Below are 25,783 nucleotides of genomic sequence, written 5' to 3'. Positions count from 1 at the left end.
CAGTAAGATAATTGTATTGAGTGTGTATTTTTTAATCATCTAGTAAACTGAAAGCCCTTTCCTTTTTTATAAGACTTTTTGGTGGAACTGTATAGGGAATGTTCTCTCCGGGGTAGGTAACACACAGAGACCAACTGCCAAACCTATTATGTACCTAGTGGCTGAATTTGTAATTTCCAGGTCAGCGTAGGAACTACTTACAGCCCTGACTCTGGTTTTCTGTTTAAAGGGGGAGACGTCAGTTCATGGAACAGCTGCAAGCCCAAAAGAGGGTAATGAAGAGGGGTCAGAGAATGACCATGGAGTGCCTTCATCCAAAAAGATACAGGGGGAGCGTGGAGGAGGAGCAGCTCTCAAGGAGAACGTGTGTCAGGTAGGGTTCTTGAAGAAATCACTTTGCCACTGTAAAGTGTTTTTGTGTAAGTTCTGAGACACACAGGTGCCCCAGGTAGCCTCAAGGGGCTTATTGTAGAATTAACCAAGATTTGTGCTCTGTTTGAGTCTTTCCTCTGCAATAGCCTTTCCTCCTACTAAGCTTCACAGGTGTTAGGGAGACGTGACCAATGCAGGATTCATTTTAGCCGATGGGTGGTATCAGGGACTGGATGGCAAATGGCAGTGGGGATGCACAAATTACCTGAGTTGACTGACACAAAGAAAATGTAGCATTTTTCCACAGGGGTCTTCACTGGCAGCTCTGGCCAGCACGTGGATTGTTGCTGCCTGGGAAGGAGGTTACTCAGAGCTGTGTTTCTTTCCCCACAGATCTGCGAGAAGCCAGGGGAGTTGTTGCTGTGTGAGGCGCAGTGCTGTGGTGCTTTCCACCTGCAGTGCCTTGGGCTCTCTGAGATGCCAAAGGGCAAATTCATCTGCAATGAGTGTTCCACAGGTATGGAAGCTTCTGTGTGTGCAGTTTCAGGGTGCTTCCTGCAGGCTTACCTGGTTCTTCCTTGGCTGGAGGGCTGTTCCTGCAGTAGGGCTGCTAACTAGCTCTCAGTCCTCAGATTATTGGTTTGGTGTCTGGTAATGACTTTCTAATTACAATCATAGAATGGTTTGGGTTGGAAGGGATCTTAAAGATTATCCAGTTCCTCTCTGTGCCATGGGCAGGCACACCTTCCACTAGACCAGGTTGCTCCAAGCCCTGTCCAGCCTAACCTTGAACACTTCCAAAGATGGGGCAGCCACAGCTTCTCTGGGCAGCCTGTTCCCTGGTGAGTGCCTCACCACCCTTACAACCAAGAATTTGTTCTGAATATCTAATCTAAACCTACTCTCTTTCAGTTTGAAGTCACTAATAATGGCTTCAAATATTAACTGGTCTTACTGTTGATTCAGACATGTAGGGTGCAAAGAAGTGAATGTCCAGCATCTGGTGGGAAATTCTTATCTGAGACTAGGGAGAGAAGGCTAGTGGGGAGGGTGAGTCTGATGCAGACTGGGAATGTCAGAGTGGGGTTGTTGATTTTATGATTTTCTTCTTTTTTTCCCTGGCCTGAAGTCCCAGCTATAATAATATTTTTTCAATCTGGAGTTTTATTGCAGCTGCAGGCCAAACCATCCTGGTGCAGAGAGCTGTGCTCTGGGATGGGTGCAGCCAGGCTGGGAAGCTGTGCTGTGCTGTCACACAGCCTGGTGGAAGCATAAGATCCTCATTTAGCCTTCCTGTGTGACCGGTGGGTTCTCTTTCTCCAGGGGTCCATACCTGCTTTGTGTGCAAGAGCTGCGGGGAGGATGTGAAGCGGTGCTTGCTGCCCCTCTGTGGGAAGTATTACCACGAAGCCTGCATACAGAAATATCCACCCACGGTCATGCAGAACAAGGGCTTCCGCTGCTCCCTGCACATCTGCATGACCTGCCATGCCGCTAACCCAGCAAACATCTCTGCCTCTAAAGGTACTGAGTCTTTCGGGGTGGTCCAGGAGATGGAATTACATGGTTTTTCTTTGTTTCACGTCCACTGTACCTGGTCTTTATGTTGCTTTTCTGTCCTTGCCACAATGTTGTTTGCTGAGGAATAGCTTCTCCCAGAGGAACAGAAGGAGTGGTGCGAGGTGGCTGCTCGGCAGCGCTGCTCGTGGTCGGACATGACAGCTGGAATGTTCCCAGGCTTTCCAGAGGCTTGGATTCCTGCACGCCCAGCCACACCACGTGCCTTTCTGGGTTTTTGAGCAAATCTCTGGAGCTGTACAGACACACTCATGTTTCTCCCACCTGCTTCTCCTTGTGCCAGTGCTGCAGACAGTGCCTTTCTTAGCAGCACTGGCTGTCAACGCAGTGGAGGGCAAACTATGACTTTGTTCTAGTTCTCATTTTTTTTAAACGTAAACTCGTGTCTTGTAGTGATAACACCCTTGGACTAAGCTTCCCAGGCAAACATTTCTTTGAGCTGTTTGCAGCAATACCTTGACCTTTATCTCACAGGATTAAACTTAAAACTTTTATGTGATTGCCGTGTATGTTTGCTTCTAAAGCTGCCTTTCTTTAAATCCTTGGTATCTTAAGACAAGTGACAATAAGACCAGCTCTATTTTTATCCTGTGTTAAAGTTGCCTTTTTTCCCCCCACATATCTTGCTGTGGAAAACAACACCAAGGCCTAAAGCCCGCAGCCCACAGCCGGCCACTTCCCCACTGAACATTTGTTGTCTGGCTGCTGCTTCTTGGTGGTCACATTTACCCCTTTTCCCCCACCTCTTCTTCCTGTTTATAGTGTGCTGTGAGGAACCGAAAACAGGTCTCAAAAACCTTGCCTAAATTAGGCCTGTAGGCAAGTGCATTGCCTGGAAGTTCTGGAATTTCAGGGTAAAATCTGATAAAGTAAAGAGGCAAGTGCTGATGTTTTCAGAAGCTATGTGGATTGATTTCACTATGTGCGGCTAAGCACTTGGAACACCTCCTCTGTAATTACTGTCTGAGCTGATTTAGTAATTATTTGTGTATGATAGGAAGCAGTCCCAGTCTGTGAACTCTTGCACTGTTTCTGCACAGCATGCAGGAGGTTTTTCACTCGTAAATAATATGATTTTATCTACGTTATGTACAAATATATATTAAAGATTTATATACAATATGTTATATTAAATAATTTAATAGGAATCTAATGAGTATGTCAGTGATGGCCTATGAAAATTAAAGGTTACCTTCCCTTTCCAAAGCTCATTCTGAGCTTAGGTATGAATAGGGTCGAGTTTTAGAAGGAAAGAGTCATCCTCCTTTAGAGGTTCACTGTGTTCTGGTGTGTTCTGTGCCAGGCCGCCTGATGCGCTGTGTGCGATGTCCGGTCGCGTATCACTCCAACGACTTCTGCCTCGCTGCCGGCTCCGTGGTCCTCGCCTCCAACAGCATCATCTGCCCCAACCACTTCACCGCACGGAGGGGCTGCCGCAACCACGAGCACGTCAACGTCAGCTGGTGCTTTGTCTGCTCGGAAGGTGAGATGGTCTGCGCAGGGTCCTCCGTCACCAAGGAATGCCCTGACGGATTCATTAGCGGGGGCAGAAGCTTTTCCCACCCAGAGTGTGCCAATGAGAACTGCAGAGAACAGACTGCCTTCCTATCCATCCATATTTAAGCCTAACTTCAGGCTAGGACCTTTAATGGATCCTTAGAAGGGTTCTTTTTGTAGCATGAGTAGGGGTCAACTTTAAAAGAGCTTGTGGGAGAGCATTGTTCTTTTTTCCCAGCTGTGTTTGTGTGGAAGTGTTGAATCCAGGGCTTCTGCACAGTGACTGATAAATTCCTCCTCCTTCTCTTTCCAGGGGGCAGCCTTTTATGCTGCGAGTCGTGCCCGGCTGCATTTCATCGTGAGTGTCTAAACATTGAGATGCCAGAGGGAAGCTGGTATTGTAATGATTGCAAGGCAGGCAAAAAGCCACACTACAAAGAAGTAGTCTGGGTGAAAGTTGGGCGCTACAGGTAGGTGAAGGTAGAACAGACTTGTCCCCATCCCTTCTTCATGCAGTGCTCATGGTGATTGAGGTGAGAAGCTGCTCCTCTCTACAGGGTTCAGTGCAGCAGCCTCTGGCTTTTTTTGCATGCACATAGCTTTTAAAATGTGAGCTTTCCTCCTCCAGTAGCCTCCTGTCTCCCCACCAGCCTTGCTGGTAGCCCTCACGCAGACTTTCCCATGTCCTCATGCAGTAGCATACTTCTGAGGTGGCTGGAAGTGGGGAATCCAGGGGTTTCATCTGCCCTTCCCTGTGTTGCAGGTGGTGGCCAGCTGAGATTTGCCATCCTAGGACAATTCCTGTCAATATCCAGAAAATGAAGCATGACATCGGTGAGTTCCCTGTGCTGTTCTTCGGCTCCAAGGATTACCTGTGGACCCACCAGGCTCGTGTGTTCCCTTACATGGAAGGTGATGTCAGCAGCAAAGACAAGATGGGGAAGGGCGTGGATGGCATATACAAGAAAGGTAACTTTTCTTTATCCAGGGCAGTACATGGTGTTTTCCTCTTCATTCCCATTTGGAGAAGTGACATTCCTGTAACAGAGGAAAATGTCTTATAACTAAAGTGAAATCAAATTTGTAGAATGAGCTGCTGCTTGTGTGTCATCCAGGACACTCAGAATGTTGGTTTGACTCCCAGAGAGGCAGGAGGGCATGCAGATCTCAAGTGCTTCTCTGACATAAACCTCTCGAAATCCAAGTGAGCTGCTGCTTTAATAGCTTCCCTCTGTCTAATACAATCATTATCTCTATACAAAAATGCACTTGAGAGTTGTGATGCAGCTGCCTGTCACCTCTGCCCAAGAGAGCTGGCAAAGATAGCCACCAGTTGGGATGATTTATCACCCATGGGTAGGTCTCTGACTATAATTCCTGCACTGCCCTGCTGCTTTGGCCTTTTCTTCACCCCCCTCCAGTGAACCTTGGCCTCTGGAGTGCAGAGCCAGGCTGGTTTGCTTGTAGAACTGTGAGCACTGGGTAGGCAGTGGCTGCCCAGCTCTGTGTGAGCAGAGGGAGTTCATCGTAACACAGCTTGTTCTCTCACTTAGCTCTTCAAGAAGCTGCTGTGAGATTTGAAGAGTTGAAGGCACAGAAAGAACTGAGACAGCTTCAGGAAGACAAAAAGAACGACAAGAAACCTCCTCCCTACAAACATATCAAGGTGAGGGAAGGTGGGGGGGGGCAGGTGCGGAAGAGAAGCCTTGAGCTGTCGGTGCAGGTGATTTACAGGTATACAGAAACATTTCTACTGTTTGGGTGTCTGGCTGTGTTTGAAGGTTACTTTGGTCCTCTTGCCATCCTCAGTTGTTCTCAAACTCCAGTTCATGTATGTGCAGAGCTGCAGCAAGCTGGGCACCAGTAACAGAGGTGCTCATTTCCTGGAACAGATCTGGACATGTCTGTGTTGTCCATGTCAGAGTTGTGTGGTCTGAAGGAACTGTCTACCTTGAGAACTTGGGAGAATGCTGGTAATGCTCAATATGCTGAAATGCTTGATGTTGCTGATGGCAAGGTGGGCAAACCAGGTGGTGCAGGACAGGAGGTAGTCTGGGTACAGTGCAGCAGAGCTCCATGGAGGGTGGTAACCCACAGTATCTTGTGTCATCTCTGCTATTCTTTTTTATCTCTTTCTGCATCGGTGACTGAACAGAAATACTAAAGGGGGTGTACATGCTGAAATATCAATCCTTTTCCTCAATTTTGGGTAACTGTTCATGTTAAGGGCTGTATTTGGAGTTAGAGTTGGAGCAGCAATAGAAAGGCTACAGGGTGGAGGTGACTTGACAGGAGAACTGGGGCTAAGGGGTACCTGTGCTTGAGATGTGGGTGCAATCTGACCAGAAACCCATTGACTCAGGGACTCTTTTTTCATTGCCTTTATCTGCTCCTTCCCTATTTTATATGGCAAACTGTGGAAACATAACTGTTTGCTGACACTTTTTGTGTCTAGTTAGAATTTCTAGGCAGGCAGGTATACTGTACATGAGTTAGTGTGCAGTGTAAAGAGCACAACTGAATGCTGTGGCAGCAGTATGGACCAGGCAGTTTCAGTGGAGGAAGCAGTTTCTCATTATAGCTATTTTTAGACCTGTCTCTGGCTGCAACATGAAGGAACTTTGGAAGCAGTTTGGAGCCTTTGAAATACCCTTTTATATAAATAATAACGGTTGTGGTCATTAGTCATGGCAGCTCTTCTGAGATCTGGGTGCAAGCTGTTTGTCTCTGTGAAAGCAAAGCAATTTGCAGGAGCAGATGGTGAACCGGAGAAGGCTTCAGAGTGGAATGGCTGAAGCTGGTTGTGTCCACTGCTGTCCTGGCTTTTTAAGATCAGCACCTTGGGGTCCATACCAAGGAGCATCAACACAAGAGGCTGCTGCAAAACACATTTGGGATCCTTCATCCTGTCAGAGCTGTGACTAGTCCAAGCATCACCCTGTTTTGGAGCTGGTTTTGTTCTGGAGAGTAGGGCAGGCGTGCTGGGCATGTGTGGAGTGGCAATGCCAGAACAGGACCAGTGGTGGACTGACCTAATCTGTGAGTCTCACCACTGAGGGAAAGCAGCAGAGGGGAACATGAGTGACAAGGAAGGTCAGAGGTGGGAGGCAGTACTAGGAGGAAAGGGGGAGGCTGTGTTGAAGAGATTAATGAGGGATTTCTGCAGGGTTTGCTTTTAAACAAAGGAGGAGGATCAGGACTGGGCCAGTCTCAGGCAGGCTATCAGCGTGGAAACTCTGCTCTGTGAGTGGGACTAGATAAATTATATGGGGGGGCTGGAGCAGTTTTGCTAAATGATCCCTTCCTTTCGTGTTCTGGGAGAGGAAAGTGAGGCGATGGCTCACCCGGGGAAAGAACAGCAAGGAGCTTTTCTTCAGTGTCTGTCTCCAAAGTCCTGACTCTCTGTTGCCTGCTTTTCAGCGTTCGCTGCCTTTAACCAAACCCAAGGGACCCAGCTCATGCCACAGACACGCCAGTCGCTTCTCCACCTGGTGCTGCACTCTGCTTCCTTCTGGAGCGGTTTTTAGAGAGCTCCTTGGCTTATCTCTGAGCTCATCTCTGGGCCTTCCAACCCCAGCCTTGCCTGGTTTGGCTTCCATTGACATCTGCAGGACAGTTGGGTAGGGAGGTAACTGTGTGGTAGGCCCTCTGTCACAGGTGTGCCAGCCTGGTTCTCATAGTGACATCTGAGGGCACAAGTCAGCTTGAAGGTAACATCAAACAGGGCAGTAAGGAAAAGCTGAGGAAAAGCACCTGACACTCAGGCTGTGAAAGGTGCAGTTTGATGCAGGTGCAGCAAATGGTTTGGTGTTGATCACAGGTATGGTGTGCGCTCAAGCGGAAGTGCTGGGCCACTTGCACTGGATGCGGGCACAGTGGTGATGGGAGGGGGACACTTTCCAGGGTCACTTATTACACACTGCACCAGGTGATGCTAATGGGGGACCTGCATCTTCCTGAGCTCTTCCCTCTAACCCTGTGCCTCTTGCAATAATGTTCCCACAAGTACAGCTGTGCCTGTACTCATGTCCTTCTGCCCCTTGCTGTAACTAACTCACTGCAGCCCATCAGCTCGGAGGCAGGAGTTGAGTATAGAAGTGCCTGTCAGGATTAACCCGTTGTTCCCAAGAGCTCATGTCCTTCGTGTGCATTGAAGGTGAACCGGCCGGTGGGGAAGGTGCAGATCTTCACTGCAGACCTGTCTGAGATCCCGCGCTGCAACTGCAAACCCACCGATGAAAACCCCTGCGGCCTGGACTCTGAGTGCATCAACCGCATGTTGCTCTACGAGTGCCACCCCATGGTGTGTCCTGCTGGGGAGCGCTGCCAGAATCAGTGCTTCTCCAAGCGCCAGTATCCCGAGGTGCAGATCTTCCGCACGCTGGCACGAGGCTGGGGCTTGCAAGCCAAAACAGACATCAGGAAGGTACGTCAAACTAGCTGAAAAGCACGGAGAGAGATTTTTAGGAAGGAGCTAAGTTTTTTTTGTGTGTTTTTGCTAAGTTTTAGCACAAAGATGGACATCCTTCCCTCCTTCAGGGAATTTGCCTTGTCTTATCAGCTTTTTGTTTTCTCTCTGGCAGGGTGAATTTGTTAATGAGTATGTTGGGGAACTAATTGATGAAGAGGAGTGCCGAGCCCGAATCCGCTATGCTCAGGAGCATGACATAACCAATTTCTACATGTTGACACTGGATAAGGTATGTGGAAGGAATCACTTGTCAGGATCCTAGACAGAAGTAAAATGATTGCAAGGAAGGCATGGTAATGGTCTTCTCCAGCTTGTAAAAAGGTGCTAAGAGTTGTTGGTGAGCTGGTCTGCATTTCCACTGAAGAGATGAGTAAATGAATGGACTTAACATGCAGTAGAGAAACCTCAGGTTGGACATTACGATTAGGAGGAAAGTCTGAACTGTTGACTTTGAGTTTGTTCAGAAGAGGTGAGGCAGTTTTCTGAGGACAGTTGTCTGAGGATCATAACTCCTGCTTCAGCATGACAGGGAGAATTTGGTAACCTTGGGATCCTTCCCAGCAGCTGAACCCTGGAGAGCCCAGAACTGGACTGATGTGTGCCAGAGAAGGCATTGGCCCTCAGATGTACAAGTTTCAGGCACAGTGAGACCTTCATTTAAGTTCAGATCCCAGGTCTTGCTGTGCTAAGTAAAACCAAGATAGTTACACCCAGAGATGCCTCAGTGGGTCCTGGAGTCCAGGTTGTTGTTATGAACTCCTGACTTTCAGAGGTAAGTGATTTTGTCAGCTGCCTTCCACACTTTGTCACTCAACCTTGGAAAGATGAGAAGGAAACCATGAAAGCAAGCATGAGAAAAAGCTGTCAAGTGTGGGACAGGATAACAGTGTGACTGCTTTCTGTCTCTCCCCATATCTTGCTGGAAGTTCACACTCACCATATCTTGTTCTCCTTGTCTGGCTGATGAGTGGGAGCAGGGGCAAACCCAAGTGTTAGTATGTCCCTCATTATTGTAAAAGCAGATCTCAGTTGCAGCTTCCCTCTCCAGCACAGTCTAACACGTGTCATTGTGCTGTACACAAGTGTACCTCATTTTACATACTGTTCCTGTTTTTCCTCTATACGCTGATGTGCAAGAAATAGGAACTAGGATTTTGCTTTTAAGCAGAAGTTGGGGCCTGGAACCACAGGCACTGCCTTGGAAATGTTGGGGTGGTGTTTATCCAGTACTGACAGTGCAGGGAGAGCTTGCTTCCCAGAAAGCAGCAGTAGCACTGTCCTGGCTGATGTGTGTGTCTTTGAAGAGGAAGATGATGTGCAGGAGACTGTATTTCCGTATAACCTGCCAGTGCTGACCAGAGATGTCAGTGCAGGAAATGGCAGTTGATTAAAATGTGGTTTTCTGGGCTTTTTTTCTATTCCAGGATCGAATCATTGATGCTGGGCCAAAGGGCAACTACGCTCGGTTCATGAACCATTGCTGCCAGCCCAACTGTGAGACTCAGAAGTGGTGTGTGAACGGCGACACACGGGTCGGGCTGTTCGCACTTGTAAATATCAAAGCTGGTAAGGAGCCGCACTCTGTCAGTGCCTGCAGTTAACCTGGCAGGGGAGTCTGTGAGGAAAAAGGGAGGGTTTGTAGCTTCCTGGGAAGAGATTTAATTTTTGGTTTCACGTAGGCATTCATGAGACTTAACACCAACACTGACATAATGAAACACAAAGAGCCGTGGTGTCAGTGGAGGTTCGTGGTTCTGATTTACAGGGCTAAGAAATGGCCCTGCTACAGGGTTGGTCAGTACCCTTTTTAGCTGTAGCATGTGCTTTAAGTGTGGAGTTGCACTGAATTTTCAATCCACACAGATCTCTGAGAAGATTTAAGAGTTTGGTGTCCTTGTGTAGGAGTGATAGCCTTCTGTGACATTATATTACATTAAGTGCTTTTATTTCAGCAGTAAAATGTTCTGCCCCATAGTTCATTACAACTTGCTTGGTTTTGATCTGCTTTTGTGCTAGGGACTGAGCTGACTTTCAACTACAATCTGGAGTGTCTGGGAAATGGAAAGACCGTTTGTAAATGTGGTGCCCCAAATTGCAGTGGCTTCCTAGGAGTAAGGCCAAAGGTATGGTGCATCCTTTAAGGTTTTGTTCTTCCACATCACCTCTTTACATAGATATGTGTATTGGTTGCAGAGATTTCATGTTGCAGAGTTAATCCTGTTTCAGTGTGGCTATCAGAACACTGCTTGAAATGAGTTAAATATTCAAGCTTTCATTTTGAGACAGCAGATCTTCAGACTTCAATTATAAGAGTTGCTATAAATAACGACGGAAGTTTTATTTTACAGCGAAAAAGTAAATGGAAGATTTTTTTTCGGAATTTTCTGCTTCTTATCATGGCAATTTCCATTGCACTAGAGGAGCAAAGGACAGGCATGGGAAAGACTTTGTCAGATAACCAAGAAAATACAACTCAACCCATTTCCCAAAGTAAAGGACTGAATAAATTGTGAGCATGCATGAAAGGCCAGCAAATGCACATTCCTTCAGACTGGAGTTGCTTTAGAGCCAGAAGGCTCTTACCTCGCTGTCTTTGCTGCAATAAAGTTCCTCGTTTTCTCCTGCTTTTAATTAAGTGACCAAAGTTTACACATCAGACAGAAATAAGAAATTTGCCACATCTGTAGTAGAAAAATCACCAGTTTTTGGAACTCACTGACTTTTTGAGAGCTTCGATTTGCAACTTTGTAATGTTGCAGTAACAGGAATTGATTTCAATTACCTCCTTGTGTGAGCTGGTTCTCACTGGGAAAAGGAAATAACAGAAGCAGTTGGCCGAGTTCCCAGCTGTCACCCACTAAATCTATGTCTCAGCTGTTGGTTTGTTTCAAGACCAAATCAGTCTGTAATCCCTCTGCTCTGGCATGTGGATTCTGCCGTGCCCACAGTTAAGGGTTAAAAGCTCGAGCAGCACAGTTGTTCCGCCCCATCAGTATCTAGGGAAGGCTTTGTGAATTCTCCAGGGAGATTAGTTCTGCAGAAGAATTAACTTACAAAAATAAAAAATGGATGTCTTCAGAAGTTGACAGATGAGGTGAAATACACATCTGATGTATTTAGTTCTTTCTCAAGTTGCGATTTAAAGTTCAATTGATTTTCTGCTGCTCCTGTGTTATACATGGTTTGACTGTCATTTTTGCCTTGAAATTGTAGGTTGCATGATAGAAATCAGAGGAAGGTGCCCTTTAGTTGGCATTAATGTTCCATTGTGATGTCTGAGACTGAGACGACTTATTCCATCTTGATGAGATGGGCTAAGAAACAATACCGAGAAAACAGTAACTTGGGGGTTTTTGTTGTGGTTTTTTTTTTAATTCCTCCCACAATAGATGCATTTTTAAGCTTCCTGAAGACATAGCAAGATAAAACTGATTATACTCAAGTTCACTCTTGAAAGTGCCCTTTCTAACTGGGAGTGTGGAGGAATGCTTAGGAGTCTATTGTACTGCAAGGAGCAAGTGGAATTGCTTAGTCCAGCTGTTAGACTTCTCTTAGACATTCAAATTAGCTGTGAAGGGATTTTCTTGTTCTCTTTGTAATTGGATGGCCGAGGAACTAGACCCTGAGAATAGGTGGAATAGTTTAGGTGGAGGCATTTCAGTGCCTGCATTTTCAGTGATAAGAAAGGCCTGGCTTGTCCCCATTGTCAGGGGGAATGGTGGCATAAAAACAGCAAGATCCCCATGTGAGGAGGAAGGAAACAATCTTGGTGGCAGGAAAGCTAGATAGCCAAGTCTGCAGAGTTCTGAAGTCATAGGTCTGGAGACTAAGGCTTTTAAATCTTCTGGTGGTTCTGGTGATGCAAATAGTGCCCAATATTTATGCAGAATAAAGAATGCAAAAATCGCCTTGTAGTCATTGTCTCAGCACACAGACATGTCCTGCGTGGGGAACACATATTTGAACACGGAGAGATGTAGAAAATGGCACAAAATTTAGCTCATGTCTGCTTAGATAAACTAAACTGATAGTGCTTTGATAAAGTCAGGACTGGGAACAAGGCAGCATCATCTTTATGGAACTGAGAGTTTGGCATGAGGGGAAGCTCGGCCTGGAGAGGAGGTTAGGAATGGTCTGAGGAACAGGCTTGAAGAGGGAGTGGGGGAGCAGTGTTGGAGGAAGCCTTAGGCCAGAGAAGAACACTTAAACCATTTTAGTTGCCTGTCCTGAGACCAGCTGTAGTTATTTCATTATATGGCTGTAATTTAACTGTACTGATGACATGAAGGTGTCAATTGTCATCGGTGCGGGAGAGTGAGAGGATGGGGCAGTTGCAGAGGAGTAACTGAGTATAACAGGGAATGGATTGGAGTTCAGAGACTGGATATGCCAAGTACACACCTGGAGGGTAACAGCAGAAATAAATCTGTCTTGAGAAGGTCATGGCTGAGCACTCGTGGCAGAGAAGGATCTGTTCTGCAGCTCAGCTGCCACAGGACTGAGTCACAGACTGCCACTGTCACACACTATGGTGTGACACAGCTGTGGAAAAGGCAAATATGATGAGTGCTTTGGGGAAGTGTCGATGTCATTGTATACAACCTGTGAAGTGTCATCTGAAGTGGCATGTGTAATTCTGTAACTTTCATTTGGGATAAATAACCTTGATTGGCAGAGAAAAGCCATTGGGAAGACTGAGCATGCAGATTGAAAGTTTCGATTTGTGAGGAGAGTGTGTCCCAAAGGTTACTTCAGTGAGACAGAAAAGCTTCAGAGGTTGGATTCAATGATCTTTAAGGTCTTTTCCAACCTAAATGATTCTGTGATTCTGGTGGAAAAGAGCAGTGTTGACACAAGAACAAATGGATCATAGGTAATTTCAGACTGAAAATAGAGAAGTGATGAACATCAGAAAGTGCAGGAAGACCCTCGAGAGACTCCTCATGAGTCATAGGTGCAGGGAGACCTGACTGCTTTGACTGAGGACCTGAGGAGTCTGTGAGAGGTGGCATAAGTTCAGTGAGACCAGGCAGCCCCAGCTTGTCATTCTGCTGTTGCTAATTGTGTATATCCCATGTTGAACCAGGCTTTGGTACTTTTCAAAATAACAGCTGTTTTCTGTAGTGAATTGGTTGCCAAATATCGAGCAGCATGAGTGGTGTTGCACGGGTTTTATGTATGGCTGGCAGTGGGGTTTCTGTTGGCAGGGTTTGCAGTTCTCTCCTGCAGCAGGAAGGGAGCAGGTGGAAGGGGCAGAGTCCTGCAGTAACCAGAGTTGTCTTGCCCACAGAGCCAGCCCAACCTTACCGAGGAGAAGTCCAAGAAGCTGAAGAGGCGGCCGCAGATGAAGCGCAGGTCGCAGGCGGAGGTGATGAAGGAGCGAGAGGATGAGTGTTTCAGCTGTGGGGACGGAGGGCAGCTGGTTTCTTGTAAGAAGTCAGGCTGTCCCAAGGTGTACCATGCAGACTGCCTCAACCTGACCAAGAGACCTGCAGGTCAGTGCTCTGCATGGCTGGGCTCTGCTTGGGTCACAGTTTTGGCTCGAGGTGGCCCAGGCGCTGCTCATCATCTTGCACTCGATTAACAGCATCTTAAAATTTGGAAAAATTTTTCTCACTTGAACAGACTTTGTGGCTCAGATGACACAACCCTGGTTTGCACTCCCCTGTGACCACAAAAAGGTGAACTAATTGCTGAAGGGAAGCTGGTCCTTGCCTAAAAAATGGTGCTTCTGATTTGACCCCATCTGTGGGGCCTGGCAGAGCACAAGCCCAACAGTAGTTAAGGTATTGATCCTCATATTGGCCATCTTCCTGAAGTTGAAGACAGTTGAGTGAGTTGAAAAGTGAGGAGAAGCACTGGTGGAAAATAGGTGTTAGAAATGAGTGTTAGGTGTCTGAATAGCCATGAGTTCGTAGTTAAGAGAACAGTGTCGTTTGTGGTGAAGTGAGAGCAGAAATTTGAAATAAAAAGTACTTCTAGTTGGGTGCAGAGTAAGAAACAGGCTCCCTTTATGAGCAATACAACAGCTTTGAGTTCATTAGTAGCTCAGGAGGTGTAAAATAATATCTATTAGACGGAAAGACTACGTTGCATTTAAAAGCTGTAAGGGAGCAAGAGTTTTGTTTTGAAGTTCCTGCAACCTTTAATGAGTGTTCAGGTTTACCCAGTGCTCAAAAAGGGGAAAAGTCTGACCTGAGTCTTGGTAGGCCAGTTGGCCCAATGTCTGCCAGGCCAGGATGGAAAAGCTGATACAGGATTAAGTGCCTCAGCAATTAAATTATAAGAATATAAATAATACTAGATGGTAAATTTTTAGCTAAAATAACTCATCAAACCTAACGTTTTTTTTGCTAAGATAATAAATTTGGTTAATAACAGCAGTTGCATAGAAGTAATCTGTTTGAGGGGATGCAAATCTTTTGATCTAATACTGAAAACATTGTCACAGTTAGAAATTCTCTGTGCAGCTCTGTAGGGTATTTTCTGAACAGATTGGAGGCTGGGAAACATGGAACCAAGTGGCCTCTGAAAGTATCAGCCAAGAGAATCACTCAGCAGTGTTTGTCTGTGCCACGAGAGCCAGAACTGGGCAACCAGCACCTCCAGCTGTAGTTTGGCAGAGGTGTACCAGGGCTGGTGGCATGTTTTGTAGAGGACAGAAATCAGGCAGGTGTGTGCATGTGTTAAGCTTTAGGGAGAATGGGGCATTATTCCAGAAGAGCTTGAGTGGCTCATGGAACAAACTGTAACAAAGCAATGTGAAAGCCAGCAGGAGGGCAGGTCATCCCTATGGAACGTTGTCATGCAGGGTGAGGGAATAGGCCTGAGTACATCTGTCTGTGCATTTTTGTGTGCTGTAACATCCTGGCAAGTTTTCCTGTGCTTTAAAGTCTCTAAGAGAGGAGAATCCAGCCTTTAGCCTGTTTTCCAGCTTTGCATTTGAAAAGCTTCTCCTAACAGCCTGAATTCAAAAAACAAAGGATTGCCTGCTCTGGTTTGTTTTTGGTTTTGTTTTTTTTTTTGAATAGTGAGACAAATTATTGTCTTACTCCTCTTGCATCTTACACAAACACAGCTTCTCATTGCAGCTCTTATTTTCTGAAGTTTTTATTCTTGATTTGTTCTAGACTGTGTCCCACTTGCCTACACATTTTCAAAAACTGGGTAAAAGTATTTTAATAGCATTGCAGCCAAGGCCTTGCTAACTCTGACAGAAGAGAATAATTATATTTTTTGTTTTACATTAAGTTTTTTTGGAAATTATGTTTGACTTGTTTTGAAAAAACAATTTTTATATATATGTGATGTTTGTGATTTTCCTTCTCATTTGACTTGATCCTTTTGACGTATTTATTTTATTTCTTCCTCCTGCAGTCCTGCACTGGTCTTCATATAATTACACCTTGTTCATGCAAAAGCATTTTATTTTCCATCTGTACAAATTTGTCCAGTTAAATCTGAGCCTGTCCAACTGGATTTTTGCAACGCCTCACAGCCTTGTTGTTACCTACCTGTTTATGCAAGAGTATTTTGCTTTTCTGCTTCTAGGAATTTAAATTACAATACAGATTAAAATATAATCCTGAAGGATGCAGTTTGAAATGCCTCCTCAGTTTGCCACAAGACCATTGATAGCTGGTTTTGGAGAATAATTTTCAGTCAGTTGTAGCGATTTTACTTTTTTTTACACATAGGCTATGATTTTCATAGCCTGCTCCTCAGAGTATCATGCAAGACATGAAAGGTTCAGCACTTTCTGCTTCAAATGTTTCCTCTGCCATGAGCATTGCTGTCAAGTAATTGGAATTTCCTGCTTGTTTGCATGTTGCTTATTGTGTGATCTTACTTCCAAGAGCTCCGGGCTGTCTCTGGAGAGGTTGCTTATTCATTAGGCCTTTTATTCTGTCGAAGATCATTAGAGTGGTTTGATAGGATTGATTCTTCCTGCAACAAACTAGCAGGTTTTGACCTCGTATTTTCCATGTGTACAAATGACCTCAATAAGGATGGTCCCAGAGTCTTTCCAGTGGCCCAGCTGAGTTGAGTGTGGCTCTCTGGGATGCTGCTGGTGCAACAGGAGCAGTGGCAGCCTGGGCTGCAGCATTGTGAGCCAGGAAATGGGGAAACCATGTGAAGTGTTAAACATCTCCACTTGGATAAAAGTGCTGAAAAACTGAAAAATACATAGAAAAGCAGTGTGCATATTTTGAGACTGGAATAGAAGCCTTGGACTGGCTTCAAAGGAGGAGAAAAACATGCTATGTGTAGTCTTCAACCCCAGGGGAAAAGCAGTGTGGAGAGCTGCTGTTGCACAAGTGGAGGGACCAATGGCCATGCACCAGCCTCCCTGGAAAAGAGCTGGTAGCCACAGCCCCAGCTGTGTGGGTTTGGTTCAGGGAGGCTGGGAAGTGCTCTGGCCCAAGTGGTGTCCGCCAGCAATCTCTGAAATAGTGTTGTTTTTTCCCTCCTGGTGGTGTTGGTACTGATGGTCAATAGATTCACTGTGAACGAGGAACCCCTGGGGGAGCAGCTTTGTTAAACTGTAGTTTTTTCACAGGCAGAAGTTAAGGAAGGTGTCTTTGGGTATAAAGACAGTAGAAACTTACCCCTTGTGATCACTGCTCTCTCGCTTCTTCTTTCTGATAAACAGGAAGGGAGGTCCGTGACACAGAATTAAAAGATGAATCTGACACATCTACTTAAAAGATCCACTGGGTTTTGTGCACAGGTACCACTGGTGTCTATGTTGTCTGTGGAATTCAGAGCCACAGAGATATGCAAGCTGGGGGTGTCTGCTCTTCTCTAGGCACCCCTGTTGGTTTGTGTTGTGCAGGAGGCAGATGCGCTTTTGGTCTGACCTGATGTGGTTTGTGTTTGTCATGGTTATCATTGCCCTTGTCGATTCTGAGAGTGCAGATTTCCTATTACCTGCCCATCAAGCCTGGAGCTATGGTGGAAACTGAGGAGGACGTACAGAATTGTATGAGAGTATTATACAGGTGTTCCCACTTTCCCCTGAACTCACTTTGCAGCAGGCCTTTGTCTCTTCCCCTTGTACTACTCCTAAGGTGTGTCTTTTCTCCTGTGTCTGTGCTGCAGGAAAATGGGAGTGCCCGTGGCATCAGTGTGACGTGTGTGGTAAGGAAGCAGCCTCGTTCTGCGAGATGTGCCCCAGGTCCTTCTGCAAGCAGCACCGGGAAGGAATGCTCTTCATCTCCAAGCTGGATGGACGATTATGCTGTACAGAGCACGATCCCTGTGGGCCTCACCCTCTGGAGCCAGGAGAAATTCGTGAGTATGTGCCTCCTATAGAAACCCTGACTAATGGCGAGGACACCCAGCCACCAGAGCAGCTGCCTGCAGAGGCAGACACGGAGGCAGACACAGACCTGAGCGTTCAGCCCCTGGACAGCCTACCTCAGCCTGTGGCCCTCAGACTGCAGTCACCAGAAAAGCCTCCTGCTACCCTGGCGCTGAGGCTGCCGTCATCCGACAAGCCCCCCACCACCCTTGCCCTGAGGCTGCAGCCATCAAACAAGCCCCCCACTACCCTGGCCCTCAGGCTGCCTTCACCAGACAAACCACCTGCCACCCTGGCTCTGAGACTGCCACCGTCAAATAAACCCCCTGCCACCTTGTCACTGAGGCTGAAGCCATCCAACAAACCCTCCACCACCCTCTCGCTCCGGCTGCAGCCTTCGGACAAACCTCCCACCACCCTGTCGCTCCGCCTGCAGCCGTCGGACAAGCCCCAGGCTGCCCTGTCCCTAAGGCTGCAGTCAGAGAAGCAGCCCATCATCGTAGCGCTGCGGCCTCAGCAGCCCGACAAACCTCCCAACAACGCGGTGCTCTGGCCCCTGGATGAGTCCTGCAGTGACGCCTCACAGCCTCAGCTGCCGAGCAAATCTCCTCCAGGATCGCCACAGTCGTTGGACGAGTCGCTTGTTACTGCTGGTGCCCTGCAGCTCCAGCTGTCAGATGAGCCTCCGGACACCCCCGGGGTTTTGGGGTTATCGGACAAGTCCCTCATTGACACCGGGACCCAGCAGCCTGAGCTGCTGGATGAGTTCCCCACGAAATGCCTGCGTCCTCCACTGTCTGAGAGACTCCTCGCCACAGTGGGGACGCTGCAGTCCCAGCCAGCAGATGAGCCTCCCAAGGCCCATCAGCTCCAACCGCTGGATGACACTTCTGCCCAGAGTCCACAGCCACAGTCTGTGGAAGAGGATCCCAGCTCTGTGGTGCCACAGGTCCCAGTATTGGAGGTGGCTTCCAGTCCTGAGGTGCTGTGGCCTCTGCCCATTGAAAAAGTCCCTGACTCCCCGGTCTCGCGGATCCTGCCCATAGAGAAGGCTCCTGGATCGGCAGTGCCACGACCCCTGCCTCCAGAAAATGCCTCCTTCTCTGGGGCAATAAGGGTCCCAGCCACAGAGAAGGCTCCCAGCTGTGGGTCACCCCATCCCCTGACTCCAGAGAAGGCTCCTGCCTCGAATATGCCACGGATCCCACCCACAGAGAAGGCTCCCAGCTTAGGGGTGTCGTGGCCCCTGACTCTGGAGAAGGCCCCTAGCTCCCGGTCAGCTCATGTCCTGCCCATGGATAAGGCTCTGAGCTCTGGGGCCCTACGGATCCCGCTCACACAAAAGGCTCCCTCCCCTGGGGTGCTGCGACCCCTGCCTCCTGAGAAGGCTGCTGAGTCCGGGGCCCTGCGGGTCCTGCCTCTGGAAAAGGCACTCAGCTCCGGGGTGTCTCGGCCTCAGCTCTTGGAGAGGCCTCTCGCTCTTACAGCCCCATGGCCTCAGGCATCGGACAAGCTGGCTGCTGCCGTGGCTCCTCGGCCTCAAGCCTCGGACAAGCCTCTGGCTGCATCAGCTCCGAGGCTGTTGCTGTCGGAGAAGGCGCTGCGGCCCGTCGACCAGAACGCTCAGCCGAAGGAGAGAGGAGCCCCGGCCGTGGAGCTGAATCCCCAGCAGAAAGAGAGGACCGTGTTAGCTGGGGAGCAAATCTCTTGGTCTGCTGGGAAGGTAGTGACACACGTCGGACAAGTACCGTGGCCTACGGAGAAACTACAGATGCACGAGCAGACACACTGGCCCACTGCAAAAGCCCTGATGCCTGCTGATCAGCCTTCCCGGACAGCAGAGAAACTACCAGAGCCAACCCTTCAGCCCAGCTGGGAAGTGGCCTCAGCCCCCACAGAGCAGCCCCCGTGGACATCAGAGAGACTGCGTGCATTCGAGCAGACCCCTCGGCCAGCCAGGGAAGCGCCGGTGCCCCCGGAGCAGATGCAGTGGCTTGTCACGAACATTCAGACAGTTGACCAGATTTCTTGGCTGGGTGGAAAAGCACAGACTCCTCGGGGGCAGGACCCTTTGCCTGAACAAAACACAGCGCTAGCCCGTAACCAGGATTCTGTCTGTCGTGAGTTGGCCGACTCAGAGCCAAAGTGAGGTTGGTAAATATGGGAGGCAGGTTTCAGTTGTTTAATGTTTAGGGAGGGGGAATCTTTCTTTTGTTTTTTTTATTCACTTCCCTGAGCCCAGCCCCTAACCCGTGCACATCCCATCCATATTCTCTCGTGACATGAGCAAGGACATTCTCTTAAACCTGAGTCTGGCCCAGGCAAAGGGAGAGAGCATCCGTGACCTTTTCCTCTTCCTTTAACAAATGGTAAAGCTGAAATAAAGAGTCCACTCTGGGTAAAAATCTCTAATTCCATTGAAATGGTCACATTACTGATCCAGCATGTTCAAGCTCCAGGTCTGATTCGTAGGTGGGTTCCCAGGTACAGCCAAGGGCCTTTCTTTTGTTACTACATTTAAAGGAAGCCGATCAGTCAGGCTGCCCTGGGAATGAAGAAGTTTCAGGATCAGGTGGTGAGCAGTCAGGTGCATGTCCTTGCCAGACTCTAGAAGCAGGGAAAGGGTTTGTGTTGTCTGCCCGGGTCTCTGTCCCTGCAGGGCATTGCTTTGTGAGGTTTATCCGTATGTTCACTGGGATGTGCTGTGTGCGTGGTTTGCTGAAGGACAAGGATCATCTCCAGTGAGGCGGGAGAGGAGCCCCTGCACTCGCTCAGTGCAGTTTTCTCCATTAATAAGCAGTATCCATTCAGGCTCCTTTGTACAGAGCTGGCCCGAGAAATGGGAAATCTGGAGGAAGTCAGGGAAAAGAGAGATCTTGGAAGTAGTCGTCTGGCAGTGTTTTCATTCTTGTGTCTTAATCCTTTAGCACAGTACATATGGAGTGTTTTCCTGCCCTTGAAAACGTAACAACCCGTAAAGCAGCAATAGTGGAGCAGGGCAGAGTGGTTTCCCCGAGGTGCTGAGCACTGCCCCGGCAAGGGAATGGTGCTCCCTTTTGAGTTTCCATCCAGTCTCTTGATTTCTGTCTCAGTGTGAGCCAGCGGACTGAGCAGTCCTTTCTCCCCTTGCCTCAGGCATGTTCAGGACGTGTTCCCATCACATGTGGTGTTGCCAGCAGCAAGCAAAACCTGACCCGCTCACTGCACAGCGCGGAGGCAAGGGTTCCGTAGCTGTATGGGGACCCATCTCGACACCTTCCCCTTGGGCAGCTTCTGGCTTAACTCTTCTACAACCAAAGGAGACTTGAATTAACTGGACTGTGTTGGTGTGTGTGTGTGTGCGCGCGCATGTGTGTCCTTCCAACTGAATTGTAGTTCTCACACTGGAACATGGTGGGCTCCAGCAGCTGGCTGGCTTTCTTTTTTCCTCTTCTCCCTTTTCCAGTGAAAATAGATGTTTAGTACCTGGTGGTCATCAGGCTGGTGTCCAGACTAGGCCTGCTGAAATCCATTCACTCAAGTGTGGAGGCAGAAGTTGGCTTGGCCATGGTGCTTGCGGGGCAGGTGGTAGAGTCCCAGGGGCCTGCAGTGTCTTGTGACCACCGGCACCCTCGCAGGCAGGAGGAGGATGGGCCTCCCTGGTGGCAGTGCCTGGGCTGGATGAGGTTGGTGTCCTGCCAAGGAAGCACTGCTGACCAGCATTTTCCCACTCTCACAACACATTACCTCTGTGGTTTGCCTGAGCTCCACTGATTTGGGGCCACAGCCTCAGATCTCCGTGCCACCGCCAGACCCTCGCGCAGCTCCAGTGTGTGTATCCTTCTCCTTCCAGGCTGATCCACAGGTCCCTCCCCAGGAGGGGAGTGTTCAGCTCCAGGACAGCCCTCTCCCTCAGATGTGGGAGGGACCCTTTCCTTCCTTGTTCCCACCTGGCTTGCAAGTGCCTGCTGCTCCCAGAGCAGACAGTCATGAGCTTTGCAGTTTTCTATGAAGGGAGGCAGACACCTGTGCTGAGACAAATCCCAATCCATTCTCCTTTCCTGACTTGTATACCCTGAGACAACGTCCTCCTGAAAAGGCCAGGTGTGCTGGGCACGAGGGGACGTTATCAGTGCTATGGTGCATCTGTTCTCTAGTCCAAATCATTTCAGATCCTTTGTAGAATAGCTCACGGCTTGGAAAAGCTTTATGGCCTATGGAAACTTACTTGTTAAATGTTTTTTTTCCGGGAAGACTAGCAGGTCAGTTCCTGTTTGCTGCTGAAACTGGGGAAATGCAAGCATCTTGTGTATCTGCGTGACTCCTCCACAAAGGGAATCAGGACAACTCAGATCCATTGAGACAGAAGAATATTTTAAGGGCATTCGTTAACTTTTTTAAACAAAATTATAAAAAAAAAAAAAAAAAGTAATGACGTTCAGTATATTAAGTATTTATCATGTGTGAGAAGGAAAATAAATCTTGAATTTACATTTATAAGGCTTCCCATGAGCTGGACTTAGTCATGTAGATTGTGTAAGTAGGGTTCCCTCAGTGCCAGTGCCCAGCCAGCTCCCGCTGTAATCAGAGAGGTCTCTGCACTGCTCTGTCCACCTCCGCTTTGCATTGTCACGTGTTAACTCGCTACTTGTTTCATGAAAAAATAAACTGTGAATATTTTTGGTGCAGGCTTCTTTAAATCTGTAAAATGGAGAAGTTCTCAACGAATTCTCATGAGAGCAGGTTTGAAAAGATCACTTCTGTAAGTTGTGTGTGCTCATGTAGCAGGGTTGAGGCTCATGGCAGCAGCCGCCTTTCACGCAGCAGGCGCTTACCCAAAAGCTTGTCTGGAACAGTGAACGTGGATTAAACTGTTGCATGGCATTTCCCACAGCCTTCTTCATTGTAGCTGACTGTACCCCATCTCTCTTCTTGTCTCCCTTTTCCATGAGGATCCAGGTTTCTGGCTTGCTGCCTTCCAGCTACTGTCAGAAAGTTGACTTCAGCATAGCTTGGGAGGCTGCTTGGTAAATTTGGTGTTGGGGAACATCATAGAAGGAGGAAGTCAGGAAGCTGCTCTTCCTTCCTTGCCTTCGTTTGGGATCTGGGTGATACTCTGTCAGACTGGGGGAGCTTTTCAGAGGGGGTAGTGGTGCTTTTGGGAGTGACTGGCAGTGCTGGGTCACCTTGACCAGATGGACAAGGCCTGACCAGGTGTGAAGAGATGTCCAAACAACCTTGCCCTGCCCAGGCTGCCCTCACTGGCACAGAGCAGGAGCTGGGGAACAACTTTGGGCAGCAGGACTCGAGTGAAGGAAATGTGGGCTTGTGCACTTGAGGTGACTCTCACTGTGGTGGCAGCACTGCCTTGGAGGAGGAGAGGGAGATGTCTGTGCCAAAGCAGTTGGGTTCCTTATGGAGCAGTTTGTTGCTGCCTTCAGGGTTCAGCCAGTTTGAATCACAGAGAGTTTCAAGGTAAAGGATAGTGACAAAGTAACATGCTGGGCTCGGAGCTTTGCTGCAACTCCATGCCAAGGCTGTGGTGTTCTTCTGTTGCATTGGAGGGATCCAGTCACTTGGTCACTAAATCTTGGGTCAACCCTAATTGTACCCAAGGTGAGTGAGAGGTGACTCTTGTGTTGATTCACTGTTGTGGAGTGCTGTAGAAGCAGAGTCAGGGGTGTAATTATTTCTGCTCAGAGCTCTGTCCCTTCCCTGCAGTCCCAGGGAGGCTCACGGGAACTTTCCAGGTTCCCGAGCCCATTCCCACTTGTAGGAATGACTCCCTCTTCCTGGTTCTGAAGGGGATGAAGGCTTTGCTCCCATACAAATGCTTCGCTGGTCAACATCTTTGTTGTCAGGACAGCCTGGCTGCCCCTGCTCAGAGCAATGGGCTGTGGGTTGGATTTCCACGGTGGGCAGGAGAGTCCCAGTTGACCTTTGGTGATGGAGGAGTTCTGGTGAGGGGGAGCACTGTGGTCAGGGACTCAAGTGCCCAGCCAGGCAAGGAGGGTTGCAGAGGAGGAGCCACTGCAGGACCTGTGGGATGTGTGGGCAGGAGGGGAGCAGGCTCATCCTATCTTCCCCAGTGCTGGGCTGGGGCCTCCTGTCAGCCAGAGCTCTGGTGAATCTAGCAGGAAAGCCACCACTGTAAGGGATCATCACCTACTGCACATCTCCAGATGCTGACTAGCTGATGGTAGCTTGCTTTATTGCTGTTCTCGAGTTAAACTTTTCTAATTGAGAAAAAAACACCCAAGAACCAGATTCACTTCAATACACAAAGTATCCGGGTGGTACCATGGGAGCACGTGTTAATTCAGGGTTAAACCCCTGCAGGCAGAGGCTCTGAAGGTGTGGCTGGTGTTAAAATTTGGAAGACAGATATTTGAACCTAAAGGACATGAACAAATTATGGTGGGACAATGTGTTGCTAGAAAAGCTTCAGCTCAGTTTCAGTGGAATAAAAAAGGAAGAAAAATAAAGAGAAAGGAGCCCTAACCCTGATGCTTTTGGCGGTGGTTTAGCCTGAGCATGCTATGGTGGTACCCTGCTTCTACCTGGGCACCACAGGCAGCATTCTGACAGGGCAGGGTGGAGTTTGAGAAACCTCAGACTTTCAGTACCTTCCGTTTATTTTTAATTTCAGCCTTAACTTCTGATTTTGCTTGATGTTTGGAATAACCATAATTGTAATCTGCTTGTAATGTGCTTTGCCCTAATTATTGATGAGGCTTTTGGCCTTTGCCAGCCAGTGTGTGTTAAAGCAAAGTGGCAAATCATGCAGCTACTCTGAAAGTCCAGAGGGGGGATGCTGTGTTTGATCTCCTAGGCTTTGCCTGCACTAATTACCCCCCTGTGAGAGTGAGAACAGTGGTAGCATCATTTGAAGGCAAGGCTGCACCTCTTGCAACAGCACAGGCTGGGCTGATGGGTGCTCGGGGCTCCCAGGGCCTGGGACATGGGACACTGGAGCCTGGGGACTGCTCCACCACGTGCCTGGCTTCAGCAGGAGTCTCATCTGTGGGGTGACAGTGCCCTTGCTTAGCAGGATGTGGGAAAAGGCAAGATTCCTGCTCCGGGTCCTCCAAAAGCAATGTAAGCAAAGCTCAGTGCAGGGGGACAGCTTGTAGGAGCTTGGGCTGGAGGAGTGGCGGTGATGGACAGTCCCTACAGCACTGAATCTACCTCCTAGGGAAATCTGAGAAATGGGTGTAGCTATGGCCTATTTCAAGGTAAAGTTTTAATCAGTTTGCCCTTGGCAAAACCCTTGGGCTATTGTGGTGCTATTGTAAACTGTTGGCAGCTTAGCACAGTAGGGCTGGACTCACGGCTCCCGGCCTGCGGGCTGGGCTTCCTGGCCAGCTGAATCCCATCCCTGTAGAGCTGGGGCTCCATGTCTGAAACAGGATGAGGTGTGACTCAGTTCCTTCAATTTATGAGGGTTTTGAGACTCAAACCAGTGTGCCAGTGGGCCTCGTGGGGAGCCAGTGGAGCCACATGAAGCAAGGCAGGCATCCGCTACTGCACGTTCTTCGTGTCCGTTTGGTACTGAGCTGGTTTCAGTCTTTGTTTCTTTTTCTGATGTTTCCAAGTTGTTGACTTCAAGGAACTGGGTTTTGTGTATTTTTTTAGACACTGGGAACTTGTTAAATGGAAAAGCAGCAGCACTGGGAGACTCAAGGTGGAGTGTGGCTGGAGCTGAAGGCCCAGGCTGACAGGGGTGGGAGGTGGGATGTGTTGGCAGTGGCTGGCACAGGCAGGGAGCAGCTGGACTATGGAAGCCTTTCAGCATCAGCACTCTCTGCCTTGCATACCCATGGTGCCGAGGTCACTGCTCTGCCAGATACATAATGTGTCCCCATGCCTGGCTTTGAATGTCCCCTGCCGCCCTACAGTGCTACATGCTCTCAGCTGGGGTCCTGGCTGCCAGCTAGCCAAGGGTCCTGGGGAGAGTGGCTGCCCACTCCCCCTTCCTCACTGCCCGGGGACAGGGGGGCCCACTCGTAGCAGCAGTGTTAAGTTGCACTGGGGTTGTGAGCAGGTTTGCTCGTGGGGGGAACTTTGGTGTGAGCAGCCCCTTGCTGCCTTCCTTCACCCCAGGGTCTGCTGCCCACAGGGTGGCAGTGGTGGGGGTTCTCTGCAGGGTCCTGTTCCACAAGCTCAGCCAGAGGGAAAAGCATCGGTAGTTGAGGAGCCCAGCCAAGGCAGGGGCCAGCCAGAGCACTGCAGGGGAGGACATGGGGGTGCTCAGCCCTGGCCAGGACTCGTCTGTCAGTTCTAAGCAGGAATGCCAGAGCAGGTGAGAGAAAACTACATATTTCCAGCATGTATATTATTTTTAGAAGAGGGAGAGGGGAGAGTCTTGGACCATTGATTACTTTCATTTTGCTCCCCTTAGACTGTTGGCTGTGTATGTGAAACTTATAATGAAAAGAGGGTTGCCCTGCCCAGGTGCTCCCAGAACATGTACTGTAATTCTTTGTATATAGAAGAAAAATTACTGTAAAGTAAAGTTTAACTTTACTCTCGATGTCCTCTTGTGGTTTGTCTTGCCAAGGGGGATGGGGGAGGGATGGGAG

The 25,783-nt window shown here is 48.6% G+C and overlaps 1 protein-coding gene across 5 annotated transcripts in view; it reads left to right on the top strand.

Annotated features, from left to right (window-relative positions):
* The window catches only part of NSD1 (nuclear receptor binding SET domain protein 1), a 62,401-nt gene extending 36,667 nt beyond the window's left edge, over window positions 1-25,734 (top strand). For 3 of the 5 annotated variants that reach the window (XM_050312451.1, XM_050312448.1, XM_050312447.1), the window contains exons 11-23: window positions 230-373; window positions 766-889; window positions 1,696-1,896; window positions 3,254-3,433; window positions 3,761-3,917; window positions 4,211-4,416; window positions 5,001-5,113; window positions 7,604-7,873; window positions 8,031-8,147; window positions 9,343-9,484; window positions 9,935-10,041; window positions 13,209-13,413; window positions 17,021-21,901. In XM_050312451.1, coding sequence (XP_050168408.1) covers window positions 230-373; window positions 766-889; window positions 1,696-1,896; window positions 3,254-3,433; window positions 3,761-3,917; window positions 4,211-4,416; window positions 5,001-5,113; window positions 7,604-7,873; window positions 8,031-8,147; window positions 9,343-9,484; window positions 9,935-10,041; window positions 13,209-13,413; window positions 17,021-19,371 — 4,317 coding nt within the window. In that variant the 3' untranslated portion in view covers window positions 19,372-21,901. Of the gene's footprint in view, window positions 1-229; window positions 374-765; window positions 890-1,695; window positions 1,897-3,253; window positions 3,434-3,760; window positions 3,918-4,210; window positions 4,417-5,000; window positions 5,114-7,603; window positions 7,874-8,030; window positions 8,148-9,342; window positions 9,485-9,934; window positions 10,042-13,208; window positions 13,414-17,020; window positions 21,902-24,836 lie in introns of those variants that run through there. The other 2 variants (XM_050312450.1, XM_050312449.1) reach the window with 2 other exon arrangements.
* Window positions 25,735-25,783: the final 49 nt, after the last annotated feature.

This window comes from Myiozetetes cayanensis, unplaced genomic scaffold (assembly GCF_022539395.1).
Source record: "Myiozetetes cayanensis isolate MyiCay16 unplaced genomic scaffold, myiCay2020 scf17, whole genome shotgun sequence".
Lineage (NCBI taxonomy): Eukaryota > Metazoa > Chordata > Aves > Passeriformes > Tyrannidae > Myiozetetes > Myiozetetes cayanensis.
Note: the sequence above shows the minus strand (reverse complement) of the source record. Positions and strands in the feature narration are given on the sequence as shown.